Raw genomic sequence first — 14,650 nt, forward strand, 5'->3', positions numbered from 1 at the left:
TGACTTGAAAGGCTTTCCGTATCAATATATAAAATTTCTATCAATAAAATTAGCATATCTGCCGGTAATGGGTAATGTATAAGACCATGCGATAATCCATGACACAAAAATTGATGACCGTGGCTAAAATTCTTTCAGATAAAATCAAATTTATTATTATTATTATGTACGAATTATTACACTGTAACAATATTTAATGAATAAATGGTTATGAGAAAGAATCAGAGTGGAAAAAACTTATCTCTGTTTTTAAATGTTTAGTCTTAGGATAAGATACCACGTGAACAATAAATCACCTTACTGTACAGACACTGAAATTGCTGGTTTGATTACGGACACTTGACATGATTTATCCTCCGTGACGTCACCCACGTGATCAGTTAATAAATTGGTAATTTTGGTGGTAACAACCGTTTCTTTCACAATGTAATTACGTTTTGGAAACAGCGTTGAGTCCAAAATCGCGATTGGTAGTTCGATGGTGATGTGACATATGTATGCGAAGGCGAATGAGAGAGCGGCAAAACCCAAGTAGTGAATTACCTGCGTGAGAATAGTTGCAATTACCCTGTTTAAGTTAGACATTAATTAGGCTTAACACACCATTTCAAAATGGCCGAAGTATAGACGTTCCCTGGCCTGTCCGTGGTAATAGAACATAACAATTGGGTGTAGAAGATACGCAAAGTACACTAGTTTATCCAATGGGACAAATATTTTCCAGGACAAGAAACGGTTGATGACACCGCCATATCCAGTTAAGCAAGCGACAGTAATCCAGGCAATGGCCAAGGCCCATAATGATCTATTAGTCGCGGCGTATAATGCTGAGAATATGACGTAGTTCTCTCCTTCGTGGTTGAATTCGTAAAGTCCGTAGATACATACTGCCATACAAAAGAACGTGCAAACCCAGGCCACAGTTTGTTGAAGCTAAAGTACATAAACTAATACTTAAAACCAAGTAATGAAGATTAGGCTTAGCGTTCAAAACTTCAAAAATTACTTTGGTAAATAGTATCTTCTCCTTTTTGGATAAAAAGTATCCAACCAGTAATCCAATGCAATATGGTCCCATATGAGTCGAAGGTCGGATGTATATTTTACTTAAAAGTTCATCCCAAGTACTGTAAATTAACTGAAGTTTATTGCAAAGGCTTAGGACTAGGCTTCTGGCAATTTAAATATTACCTGCTATCTAAAACGGTCAACGCAACGGCTGGCGGGAAATTATTGCGAACGTTGACCATTGCGGTAATACCAGACGATAAAACAATCGTGAACAAAATAACGGATACACCCAGTTCAGGTTTCCTAAATTAAGTTGAATTAATATTAAAATAATTTGACTTGGGAAATATTGAACATACTTGAACAAAAGATACAGTAACGCCACACTTATGATGCAGAATTGCATGGTCACAGCCAAAAACCATGTATGAAAAAGACACTGCGTAATTAAAATAAAATTTATAATTTGTGTTTAAAATTATTCATTTAAATTTTAACTTACGTTGTTCTTGATGTCCCAAAAGTTTTGAATAAACAGTAAATTTCTCCACCAAGTCTTCTCGCAAACTTCAACATTGTCAACTACAAATTCTTTCCATTGCGGACCGTCCCCCCATAATGGCAGCATCATGAAAATTGCAATAGTGATCATAGTTGCTGGTAACAATCTATTAAAGCAAGTATTTGTAGACTTATGTTTAAAACATGATCATCACCACGGAAATAAATACCTTATGAGTCGTCGTAACACAAACCGAAGCAGGGACATCGGTCCGATACTTGAAACCACTCGTTTACCCATGATATACGTCACCAGGAATCCACTGAAATTTGCCCAAAGATTGTTTTATTAAACAAGTACTTTAGAAGTTAACATTGGTCGGTCATGCGTAAAGATTGGACAAACCTGATGAAGAAGAATGTATCCACAGAAACGGACGCATTATTAACAGCTCCGAATAGAAACTGTTCCCTAAAGTCATTGTAACTTAGAAGTCGACCTACAATGAGCGTAGCAAATTTGATTGTTGTTATTTCAACTGACGTTATTAAGTACTTACGAAGACGAAAGAAGAATGGGACAACTGGGAAGAAGTAAGTATGCGCCAGGATAATCCACATGATCGAAAAGAACCTCAACCCGCACAGGACATCGAGTGACACACCAGAATCCCTGGTTTTAATCGAGATTAGTTTAATCGTATTGGAGTACAACGAAAATCCCATGAAAACACCGCGACCTGAAAATCAAACTTGATTATTCCTGCACCCAACTTTTGTTTCTTCAAAAATAAACGTCTTACTTTTCTCAAAAATAGACCTTTTAAAAGGTTGCTTATAATTGAGTCTCCACGTGACATCCACGATGGTACCAATGACGCACAAGACACTCAATAAGCCAAAGAAGCACCTATAATTTGATAGCAAATTATAAAGGAAGCCATTTTGAAATAGAAATAACATCAAATTGAATTACCCCAATACAACTTGATGCAATTTCCAAGGTAGCGATTGTCTATCAGTGCAACTTATGACGCTAATGCTAAGCTCAAATGGATCACCAACTGCAAATAATACAAATAGTTTTAATATTATCCAATATTGCAATAGTATATTTAATTAACTTACACATTTGCATGCCTCTCGTGACATCATCCTCGGTACAAACTGATGGTACGCATAGACCTAATCTCCCAGCAAAGTACCTACCACTATCTCTTAATCTTAACAATCTATTGAATATCTGAAAGTTAAACAATTATATCTGTAGATTAATTAATTCGTAATGAATTAAGTAATTACAAGTACTTACAGTCTTGGATTGTTCTAGTTGCATAACAACAGAACCATTTTCACCTCTGCCCTTTGACTTGGGGGTTAGTTTAAGTAGTTCCGGTAAGGCAGTCTCGACCAGGCAATACTTACCATGAAAGTTAATACCACGAATTCTACCACTACTCAAACGTTCTTTGGTTGCTGTCACGTCAAGACATTCATCAAAATCCCCAAAATCGGTCGCGGTACCATCGAAAAGTCCAGCTGGACTTCGACCACTCGCGTCCAGTACTGAATTAAACAGGACATGAATTATTAATTGTACTACTTAGCAATTCAATTAGACAATACGAAAAGAATCATTTTTAAAATTAGATCAAAGTCGGATTACGATATCTCTACAAAATATGTAAGTAATTTAAAGAATCACATGAGTATGTCTTTAAATTATGGGGTTTTTGAGTCTTTGTAACACGCCTTTGTCTCGAGAAGAATATAATGGTAATTTTAATAGCATTAGGCCCCGGAACAATATAAAATAATGGTCATTTAAGTCAACCATAATGCCCCTTTCGTACATTTTGTTTACAAAATATTTCCTTATTTGAAAATAATAACTAAACAAAAGTGAGTCTTGAGGAAAAATGGGTGCGGGCGACAATGGATTAACATAAGTGAAACTTCCGGAGAGGCAACACACCCAACACTTAGCATTGTTTCAGTTAAGCCTAGTTTAATTCAAACCAATTTAAGTTATAATACACATCAAACTTTATGAGTTAGTATACTAAATAACTATAATCGAAATTCAAATGGGAATAAGCAAAACCTACCATAGGCTTAGAATTAATGGGCATTTCGGGCCCCATTGTGATGGTGTTAGAACGTTTTTACTATTTAAATTGAAGCTTCAAATGTTGTTTTAAATAAAATTATTTACTACAGTCTTTTACGTTTTGGGCTTTTTAAACTTAATCATATCAGAATTTTCATTTTTGTATTTAATCTTTCAGTTGTTTGTACCCTCATTTTCTAATTAAATATTATAAACAAAGTGCTCAAAGGACAAGACCTTTTTAGATGATACAACGTTTCGATGAGTCAACATCAAAATTGTTGTATTGTCTAAAATAAGTCAAACAAAAAGGATACTCACAGCTAATCGCCCAATCACTTAAATGCCTGGCTCCACGTATTGTATAATGCAAAGCTTCTGAACATGGTATTGATAACCTTGCCTCGTGACTTATTTTCAGTGCTATTGGTATCATCTCCTTCATAAACATGCTTAACATCGCCTTATTCTTCCTTTCCAATTCGTCCAAAGTTTTCGATTGATTTTTAAAGAAACTTTCGATCCCCGATTTATCGCGTCTTCGAAATCCATCGCAATTTGTTGTTAAAACACCGATAACAAACACAAACAAGACGGAGAAGAGAAAGTGTTGACCCTTGTTCATGGTCTTCCGTTGGTGATCTGATAATTCCGGAAAGGTAACGACTAAACAATAGTCCGCTTGACTGTCCTGAAAGAGTTCGAAAACAAAAAGAATCAAGATGTTTCAGAAAACGGGCGGACGGGTTTCCTCCAAATCTTGAAAATCCGAACAAGCAAAAGTGTTGTTCACCCACATTTCCTTTAATAACAATAATAATACCCGAAATTTACGATCAATTTTAGGAGGAACCAAATGGTCTCCGAAGGCACGCACCAACCCTTTCATTTAACAGAATGTCCGTTAAGACTCAAACGCCTGTACAACAGAAAATTTTGCAACACGCGGCCTTAGTGTATGGGTACATATTTTGAATGATACTAAATAAGTTTAAAGTTAATATTGCATGACAACGATATTAAACAGTTGGTATGGTAAGTGATTAACCAATTTCTTTCCTCAAATAAAATAAATCTATCCTTCACTCTTCATTCAAACCTTTTTTAAGGATGTCACGATTCAATTGCTCTCAATATGACGTTTATATTTTCTCGGAGGATGATTTTGAAGTCGATTTTGGAAATATTTTTGTTGAGGAAGTTGACAATTTTTTCTTAATAAATTTAGGCCTAATGTTTTATAGTTTTATGTTAAATTTATCTTATATTTGACCAAATATAAAAAAACGAAATATCAAACTGAGGTTGAATGAAGCATTACAAAATACTTATAAGACGTATTTAATAAACTTATGATTAAATCCATTTGCATAAACCCAGTCAGGTAAATGCTAATTTTAAACCGATTTACCTCATTTTTTGTGTATTTCCTTATATATATTAAACTCTAATGATCCCTACAGCAACAACTTCGATAGAAAATTGTTGTTTAGGGGTAAAGAATATTTACAAATAATATAATAGCATGCATGAATTTACTTAAATATATCCTTGAATATATTGAGTGTACAAATCGGGTTTGAACAAAAGAAGTTCAAGTTACACAGGTCTTGAAGCTATTATGTAATGTGTTCAATTTGAGTGATTATTTTAACCATAATGTAGAATTAATTCAATACTTTTGCTAAACAAGAACACTGTGAAACAAGTTACAAAGGTTTAGATTAGAGATTTGAATTAATTTCAAGTTATTATCCCGGAAAATGGGGCTCTTCGGCATAACGACCATTTTCATTTGAAATAGTTTGACTTAACATTAAACCTCATTATAAAGTATACAGGAAACTCTAGATTTTATCCAAGAAAACTGGGATAAATAAATCGGAAACTCTATAGGAAATGAAGTGTTATAGTATTAAAATATGTCTACAGAAGGTATACACTGTATCAAGCGAAACAATTCTCCGTGTAGGGCTTAACTGTGCCTTTAACTTCACTGTAAAGTTAATAACGACCACAATGTTACGCCTCAGCGACGTAACAATGTTTCTCAATTGACTCTGTCACGTAGTTAATGCTTACATGCATGGATAAGTTTGAAATTATATTTGTGGAATTGATTTTAAACAAAGTTGGTGTACAGTGAAATATTAAAGCATTTCATAATTATAGATAGGTTACCAGGGGGAAACCATTCGTGAAACAATTAATTCAGTGCAAACGTTTTCAAAGTCACGAATGAAGTTTGTGAATTCCCATAAATTCATTTGCAGTCTGGTGTACTGTACAAAATTGAATCCCTGTGGTTAACCCCTCGAAGGATTACAATGAAAACAAAGCGAATATGGTAGTTTTTGTAATTAATTTGTATGAAATCAGGGATCACATATCTAATAGGGGACGAGATATCGGCATCCCTACGTTAATCTAAAGTTGTCGTAATAATCTGAATGTAATTTTTACAACTAACAAACCTATGAAGTCGAGTCCTCGGACCGAGAATAAGCTAGAGGAATTTTAAAAATTGCAAAGGGAAATATTCGATAATAAAATTCCTGATTTAAGTCGGGCCCATACAAGTGCCGCCATTTACCGCCACTATTTCGAACTACGAATGTAAACAAACTCCACGCGATGTCTTCCATTAAAATTTGAACCAGTTTCCTTTCGCGCGAATCCACCCAAATACGTTACAGTTTCTTGGATCTACCCACATTTCCTTCATCGCAAATATTCCGGCTAAACAAACACCAAACACCCACAAATATAAACAACTCTTTAAGTCTTTTAAATCGATAAAACCACTGTTGATGAACAATGGTTCATTATTATCCGCTTTAGACAACAAAATTTGCTGCCATTTGAATAAAAACCCAGCTTCTCTCAATGTCACAACCCTGAAATAAAATATAATCAGAGCTAAATAAAGTTAGTAAAAACTCAAACCTACGCAAAATTGAACCTAGATTGATAAGTGAAGTTTTTAACGAACGCAATTGCAACGTATTCTGTAAACAATCCTTCTTTGACCTTGTACACTTTATGACCTAAGTCCTTTCCGCTCATATACAACGAGAATAATTTGGCACTGGTTAATATTGCCAGTTTTCCATTAAGTAAGTCATGACTGTAGGTATCAAAGCCACCAACTGGTTTAACAGATTTCCGAAACACAGAACCATATTGACTCGCTTCTGCCTGTTCAAACATAAACCTCTACAGTCTTTGGTTTGGACACACATAAACCAATGATAAACCTACATTCCCCATGACGTAATCCATGTAAAACGCTCCTTTTCGAACACCCAGGACCATCTCTTCATTACGAAACTTTTTGGACAGTTCACTGAGGGTTTCGATGATATTTGTACTAGATGAAGTCGTGGTTGACGTTAATTGGCAACTGTACAGTGTTGTAACTGTCGCGGTAACCATTAACCAAACACGAAGGATGGTAGAAAGACCTCTCCTCTCGGACACTTGATAACTGACCAGTGGAGAAGCGCCTGAATAGTAAAGAATGTGGAAGGATTTAGACTATTAGTAGTAGTCCAATGTTTTGGGACTTACTTACCTTGTCTCAAAAGGTCAGCGCATAACAACAGGACAGTGTCCATTGAAGGTTTATCACGACTTAAAATTAGGCTTAACATGAGGAAGGTGCAGCTAATTCCAATTAGGAAGATCCAACACTATTAGACAGTAAAAATTAGTTTAACTTCAGAGCTTTTACCTAAACATTTTACTTACTATTTGATCGAATGGAACGAGACAAAGAACTCTGAGTCGTTGCTTTATTCCGTTCGATTTTACATAGAACGCGGCTTCATCATTAAAATAAGGCTGGGAAAAATCCGTTACGTGCCCTCTGTCCAGCGTAACGGTCAATCCTGCTAATGCGAAATCAATTTCCTGAATGCAATGGTGGATAAGTATTATAATGAATAAATATTATCAGAAGGGGATAATAGAAGAAGGATGCCACTCTGTATTATCTTAATACATTAGTTATGTAACGTCATTCTTCCCAGGCTCACCCTTTTAGTTTGCTTTCCCGCTCATCAAACTACAAATGGGCATCGCACCGTAAGGTGAATTCAATAGTTGTTTGGCAATAAATCGCCAGAAATTATCCCACAAACCTCTTCTTGACGTGGGACAAAAATGCTCAAGCGCGTCTTGCCAAATGTTTAAACGCTAATAGAGTAATGATGAGGGAACTATTTATCGTGTATGTGATTCGGTTTAGTAACCTTGCTCTAAATGTTCCGATGTTGGGAAGAGTGACGTTACACTTACCCCGCTTTGTGGTACACTTCTCTCGAAGAGAAGTATTATATACTTCTGATATTATTAAGTTAAAATCAAGTACCTTTCGTTGTATTTTACCAATTACACCTGTCCAGCTCTTATTTTCAAGCTGGTTTCCGAATTCGTAGTTGGTATTACCTTCAATTTTGAATCTGAGAGACAAAAAAATGTTATCTAATTATAATTTTCAGTTGATTGACTTCAACTTACTTGAACTTCAACATTGTAGCTAATGCTTGCAGCACATTAAACTCATACCCACTTGAGTTTATGACTGTTGAGTTTTGCATCTCCAAATCGAATAACATATTCTAACACATAATTAACAATTAGGTTAAGCAATTTTTCTGAAAAGTTGAAAAGATCTCACCTACCTCGACCACTCCAACTGTGAACGTCTTTCCTTCACAACATTCAGTACTGTTGTACGCCATTATGTATGGAAGTTAGAATCTCACTGACGTCGAAACGAGTTTCAAATTCACTGACGCATCTAACAAAGTCTTTCGTGATACGTTGACAACTTAGCTTTTATTATTTATAATAATTGCCATAACGTAGTTACTCTATAATACAGTAACATAAAATATTTAAGAAGAATGACCTACTCTTTTGAAATTTTATGATAGAGACATGTGGACGTTTTCTGAAATTTTCCCACGTTTTTGCGCATTCAATTTAAATATGTGTTTAGGACTAACGTTACGAAACACGCATCAACTGGTTTTATTTTTATATTTATTGATCACGTGTGGGGAATAATAGTTTAGAGTGCTTAACTATGTAATGGACAAGGGCCGGTTATATTAATATGGTCAAATACAATATACCAGCCACTAATGTGGTCAGCAGTTAATATTAGTAATGATAAACACAGTGTACATCGCAATCTCAAGTTTTGCTCATATGAAGTGCACTGCAAAGTTTAGTGTTTATTGTTTATGGTCATTATAATGGACTTTACATGTTCATGGTATATGGAGTTAATATGTTTTAAGTGAACTTAAGTTTAATTGACTATATTAATGGTGGCCAAGAAGCAGATACGGCTTGACCCGATGACCAGTTTAATTGCATACTACGATGTACCATCAAAGTTTCATACAACAGTTCTATGAACCACCGAGAGTGGTAAATCGTTCGTCGCCTCTTTTGACGTAGAGATGACATCATTTTGATTACAAAATCGAACTAATATTAGTCTTTCAATCTTAAGACAAGGAACTTCAATACCAACGTGAAGGAACACAGCTATGACGTAACTGACACAGGACACTGATACGGAGTTCATGATCTTCAAGAGCGTAACATAAATTGCGTCAATTTTAAATGCAATTGCTAAGATTTTCATATTTACCATTTCAAAATGACCAAGGTAAATCCGCTCCCGACTGCTTCCAAGTTGGTACAAGATAATAAGGGGATGTATTAAATATGCTGCGAAGCTCAACTTCGCTAATGGTGCAAAAACGCGCCATGACAACACCGTATTTAAAATACCTAAAGTAATAAATACATTGATGGTAGCTCAAGGTGACCTTTACTTCAATTGGGTTCTTACCTCCGTTGCCTGTAGCGCATAGAAAAACCAGCCACCCAACAGTAACAGCCCAAGAAGGACGATGAAGTGCAGCGTACAATATGGTTTCAATTGTAGAAATACTCGCGCCTTTATAGTAATCGTGTAAACCATAAATAACCAGCATATTGATAGCTAAGGCTATTATGGAACCAACTATAACAAAAACCTGAAAGTGCAACAGAAACATTAATTCAGTTACCAGCAATTGACGTTAATGTCAACTCACTTTGGACAGGACTACTTTGTCCGTATAGACCAATAAACACCCAAAAAAGATGCCCACAGCGAATGCCGGTAAATGTGAGTAGGGTCGTATGTAGATGAAGGACGTGACCCCGTCGAGAGTCGCGTGACCTCCAAGGACATCCATAGTTGGTTTCAAGTCGTACCAAAACGTGATAAACCCGGTTAAAAATATAGACGCGATTAAAGCCAAGGTATTGACAAAAAGACCCAATCGGACATTCCTGAAATTACAAAATTAATTTGAAATTTCATCTTGGGGACAGTTTGCTTGCTAATTAACTCACTTCAACATTGGCCACAGAATGAAGAATGATATAGCGTGTATTTGAAGTGTCGCTGCCAAGTACCACGAATGCAGCATGCACTGCAATTAACATATCAGCTACGTCATTCATGAAAGTTTTTGGGATATTTATATATTCTCACATTTTCTTTAATAGGCCAGAAATTTTGGATGTACAATAAGCTAGCCCACCAGTACTTGTAACATATTTCAGCTTGTGATTCGACAGCGTCATACCACATAGGTCCTGTGCCCAATAAGGGTAGCAAGATGAACAGACCAATGATGAAGAAATAGACAGGAGATATCCTAATAGTTTAATTAAGATATATTAGGCCTAATTGGTGCCAAAGGGTTAATTAACATACCGCCATAATCTTCTTAGCACATGAGTGAAAAAATATATTGATGACTTTCCTTCTAATATGTCCCTTTTCTTGGTGTAAATTAGTAGTAAACCACTACAAAATATTTGTATTATTTCACAAATGTCACAAATAACTCTAGAATTTCACAAACATACCTTACGAAGAAAAATGTATCAACTGATAAATAAAAGTTTCCAATGGGGGCAAAGGAAAATGAGTTTTGAAATTTCACAAATTGTGACACGTTTCCTAATAATACCGAAATATTAATTGACATCGCTTAGTTTACTAATCAAAAATGAAGTTAATTAGCTTACTGAATCTTGTGTAATGTACTCCTAAAGGTAACATATAAGTATGACCAAGTATTATCCATAATGACGTCACAAATCTAATACCGTCCAAGCATGTGATCTCGTATTTGCTACGATGAACTGTGAACAGTTCTTGAATGTTTTTATTGACTGAAAATGAGGTCAGGATTCTAATTGCAATGGCTGATGGAAAAATTAATTACTAAATAATTATTTCATTCGTCTAATGCGAGGATATTTAATTCATTTAAACCGAGATTTAAACATACCACGTTTTTTGTTGAGTATAACATCAAAACATGATCCCATGAACAAAGTTAAGGATAAAACGCCAACTATTGTCCTGTATTATGGGAAACGAATCTATTATGAATCATGAATTATTTTAATATCACAATAATTTATTTACATGACAGAAATATGAGTTGGTGTTAAATTCAGATCTTGTTTGATTTCACATCTTCTAATTTTAATCTTCGCTGGTAGTTCAAGCTGACTTAAAACTGTACGGATTAAATAAAATTTTAGAAGAATTAAACGAAACAATTAAATAAAAAAAATAGAAGCGACACGTGGAATCTTTATCTCCCAGTTCAAGGATGATTAATCTTTGAGATCAAGTAAACTTGACGCCAATAAAGGGATATAATATAAGCTCCTCGCATTTCACCAAGTATCATCAAAGATTCCCCGTATCGCTTCAACGCTTTCTTGTTCAATTTTATTACTAGATTGGGATAATTGCAAAATATCGGTTTCATTGCAGGCAGCTGGAACACAAACCCCAAACCTTAAATACGCCGATGCCATGAATTTGCCATACTTTTTAAACTGCGATATAATCTAAAGGGATAAAATCTGTTAAAATTTAATTAATTTCACATTACTAATTATCTAAATTACGTACTGTACTTCCATTTTCGTTAGTCTTAGCGGTGTGCAATTTCGATTTCAAATCAGCTTTATCGGTAAACAAACCATCCGCCGGGTGTAACTGGACACTACAGTACTTTCCTTGAAAATGTACCTTTTCTTTAAACCTGGTGCTTTTACTTGGAACTTTAATTTCGACACACTCATCGTACGACCCGAATGCCGTTAAAGTTCCCTTAAAAATACCACCAGGTGGTTTACCCGTTGAGTCCAACACTGTTTAAGTAAAAAAAAACAACATTTGGAAATATGATATTACCTTTAAATTACGCAATAAAAATAATATATAATCATAAAAATATAAGATCTTAACCAGCTTGGCACAAGGTTATATATAAACTAGAAGTAACACATTGGAATGTTTCTCTCCCTTCTATACAGATGATACTCTTCGAGAAGTGGGCGTGTCGATTATAAGCTCACGACGCTAATCAGCCTCTTCGATGTCAAAAAAAGGGTTAGGAAACCCTCAGTCTCAAACCCACTGACGTCTTTACACACTCTCTGAACTTAAAGCGCCTACAGCGCAGGCACCGAAAAGCGAGATGGAAGGCAATGTTTTACCCCCGGTTTCCCCTCTAAAGCCGCGTTTACACGCGACACTTTGAAACCGTTTTAAACCGTTTTGGAATGTACAAAAAAGGATATTAAATTGATAAAACCAGAGATCTTTCACGAGAAAATGCAAATATTATTTAGGTTTTCCAAAACGCTTGAAAACGGTTCTAAAGTGTCTCGTGTGAACGCGGCTGGGAGTTGTGGCGTGCTCCTGTAATCCAGCCCTTTGGAAGCTAGAATCGATACAGACTCATCCCATATCTCCAAGTATCATACCGACATCACAAATATTCCACATGTCACTTTTACCTTTTCCCGTTGACATTTACACACCCCTTTCCTTTTTTACTCTCATAGTTAAGTTGAATAATAATTAACCAATGTATCCGTGACGCTTTTCGGAAACGATATAAAACTAAGTTCTTTTTAAATTGTTAGTTAAGAAACGTGGTCGCAACTTGAGCGTATCTAAATCCACAATAGAGCTTCCTGCCAACGTGATATTCATTCAACATAATAAAAGGATTCAACTCGGAAAGTGCTCAGTGAAATGGAAATTTTAAGTCTGTACCCAAAGCGGAAATTTGTTTATAAACGTATCGGTGTAAATATAAAGAAATTTAGGGTAGACTTAAGTTTTGTGAATGCACGCGTTACTCTTTAATTTAGTTTTAAAAATCACCCCATTTTCAGTAAATTCATATCAATTTCAGGAAGAACTTTAAACTAAAAATAAACTTAACCGGAGATATATACTCGCAGCTATATTTTCTAAGAAGCTAGCTCGACTTGACAATATCCGATAAAATAATTTCTAGCCTGGTTTAACCCAAAACTCCCAACTAAAATCTCTCGAAAGCTCATATACACATACTGGTTTTGGAGTTCGTATAAAATTACACGGAGATAACGGTTGACTTTCAACAGGAAATTGCAGTTTTAGAAATTAAGTGTATCACTAAATCAAGTCAACCAAGTTAGGCTTAGCGAAGGAATTAAATGGTTAACTACAAAAGTACAGTTTTAAGCCAACAGATTTAGGCTTAGCGATTTCAACTCCGTGTTGATGAGAGAGTACCATTCATTTAAATTAAAACTAAAGACTCAAGTTGATTTGATAAGAGATTGTTATTATTTTCCCATTGACATTTGAGTGTGTTTCCAACACTCTCAAAGATTATGTGAAAAGCGTAGCTGCACCCCCAACATGCGCGTGACAGTACCAAGAAAACCAAGTACTGACCTCTCAGAGCCCAGCCATCCAGTTTCCGTAAACCCATGGTCAACCGTATTAATGCAATGTTACAATCCAGTGACACTTTACCATTAGAACTCCTTAAAACACTGGGTAACGCCTTAGCAAACACGGTGTTGATTACGCCTTTAGCTTTGACCTCCAGGTCATCCAAACTAAAAACATTTGAGGCATTAACCGCACTGTCCCCTGGATGTCCCTGAACCACGTAGAATCCGAACAGGGTTAACGCGATTATCCACTTCATAACTACGAGACAGTTTAAACTAGGCTTAAAAATCATTGAAAAACTGTGTGACAGTCATCTGACAGGAGGAAACTTTACAATGACTGGTCGTCTTAAACGTCCGTTGAATAAGCCACGCGCTTTTTAATTTCTGTGTCTTTTACACCGTAAACGCCTTACATTTTATGAGAGAGAAAAAAAAACATCGAGTTAGTTTCGGAAGAAGTCAAAATGCGTAGGATTTTTTCCGTTTTACTCGGTAACGTATGTGGGTCACTTCGAGGGTAACTTAGGCCCAGGGCTATGAGATGTTGTATCGTTCGCCGGTAAATATTTTATGCTAATTCTGGGTCAAACCAAGAGTCGCTTGTCTTAGAGCAAGAGTGAAAGTAGGCAACGATAATCTGTTAAATATGGGTGACTGTGAACGTGGAATGGTGGAATAAACAATAAACCTTCAAGAACAAAAGGATCTAAGTCCTTTCAAATGATCTTTACGGTTTTTCTTAAGTGTTACAGGGTTTATCTTACTGTCAACATAATTTTATAAGGTATGTTCCACAAGTATGACACTTCGTATGCTAGAGACTTAGTGAGAGCTAGTTCGAGAACGACAAGCGAGAATTGAATGGCTACACTAGGTTAATTTTGCAGGACTTGAATCTTCCTATTTAGTCTGCATTACTAATGTGTCGCATTACCTCGAATCTATGACCTACGTTGTCACTTCATGACAAGCACCAGTTTGTAACCAGTGACAAACTTATGGAACAGAACATATCCTATAAACTTATGCTGTCCGTAATGGACAGAAATGCCCTCGCGTACCTTATATTTAACACGAAGGGAAAGTTTTATGTGTTTATCGTATATTTACATCAAGGTTTGTTTACTTTTAAACCCTTTAAAACGGTTAATTTACTTTTAATATTTAAATTTATGATTTTATTGT

The 14,650-nt window shown here is 35.6% G+C and overlaps 3 protein-coding genes across 6 annotated transcripts; all 3 read right to left on the reverse strand.

Moving 5' to 3' along the window:
• Positions 1-130: 130 nt before the first annotated feature.
• On the reverse strand, positions 131-6,129 carry LOC149651706 (nose resistant to fluoxetine protein 6-like). Of its 2 annotated transcripts, XM_089848726.1 has the most exons (15): positions 6,097-6,129; positions 3,944-4,313; positions 2,825-3,078; positions 2,641-2,755; positions 2,489-2,576; positions 2,316-2,422; positions 2,073-2,252; positions 1,919-2,012; positions 1,743-1,835; positions 1,514-1,679; positions 1,371-1,450; positions 1,192-1,314; positions 1,007-1,127; positions 604-933; positions 131-543 (listed from the first exon to the last, which is right to left on the reverse strand). In XM_089848726.1, the coding sequence occupies exons 2-15, from the start codon at positions 4,245-4,247 to the stop codon at positions 298-300; spliced, it is 2,301 nt and encodes a 766-aa protein (XP_089704852.1). In that variant the 5' UTR covers positions 4,248-4,313; positions 6,097-6,129; the 3' UTR covers positions 131-297. The 2 variants fall into 2 exon arrangements, with proteins under 2 accessions (XP_089704852.1, XP_089704851.1); XM_089848725.1 differs by lacking the exon at positions 6,097-6,129 and having other exon boundaries at positions 3,944-4,863.
• Positions 6,130-6,266: 137 nt separating this feature from the next.
• Positions 6,267-8,673, reverse strand: LOC149651707 (putative glutamate receptor). Of its 2 annotated transcripts, XM_089848732.1 has the most exons (8): positions 8,308-8,673; positions 8,144-8,244; positions 7,995-8,085; positions 7,373-7,534; positions 7,197-7,314; positions 6,884-7,128; positions 6,573-6,820; positions 6,267-6,519 (listed from the first exon to the last, which is right to left on the reverse strand). In XM_089848732.1, exons 1-8 carry the CDS (start codon positions 8,365-8,367, stop codon positions 6,267-6,269), a joined length of 1,278 nt encoding a protein of 425 aa, XP_089704858.1. In that variant the 5' UTR covers positions 8,368-8,673. The 2 variants fall into 2 exon arrangements, with proteins under 2 accessions (XP_089704858.1, XP_089704860.1); XM_089848734.1 differs by lacking the exon at positions 6,267-6,519 and having other exon boundaries at positions 6,579-6,816.
• Positions 8,674-8,824: 151 nt separating this feature from the next.
• On the reverse strand, positions 8,825-14,582 carry LOC149651708 (nose resistant to fluoxetine protein 6-like). 2 transcript variants are annotated; one of them, XM_089848727.1, is made up of 14 exons: positions 13,461-14,582; positions 11,634-11,875; positions 11,455-11,569; positions 11,136-11,229; positions 10,996-11,069; positions 10,730-10,909; positions 10,568-10,661; positions 10,413-10,505; positions 10,188-10,353; positions 10,046-10,125; positions 9,742-9,982; positions 9,495-9,681; positions 9,291-9,433; positions 8,825-9,227 (listed from the first exon to the last, which is right to left on the reverse strand). In XM_089848727.1, the coding sequence occupies exons 1-14, from the start codon at positions 13,753-13,755 to the stop codon at positions 9,033-9,035; spliced, it is 2,199 nt and encodes a 732-aa protein (XP_089704853.1). In that variant the 5' UTR covers positions 13,756-14,582; the 3' UTR covers positions 8,825-9,032. The 2 variants fall into 2 exon arrangements, with proteins under 2 accessions (XP_089704853.1, XP_089704854.1); XM_089848728.1 differs by lacking the exon at positions 13,461-14,582 and adding an exon at positions 12,527-13,081.
• Between the last annotated feature and the right edge of the window lie 68 nt (positions 14,583-14,650).

This window comes from Phalangium opilio, unplaced genomic scaffold (assembly GCF_054372755.1).
Source record: "Phalangium opilio isolate 3A_F unplaced genomic scaffold, DU_Popi_V2 ptg000082l_1, whole genome shotgun sequence".
NCBI classification, from domain to species: Eukaryota; Metazoa; Arthropoda; class Arachnida; order Opiliones; family Phalangiidae; genus Phalangium; species Phalangium opilio.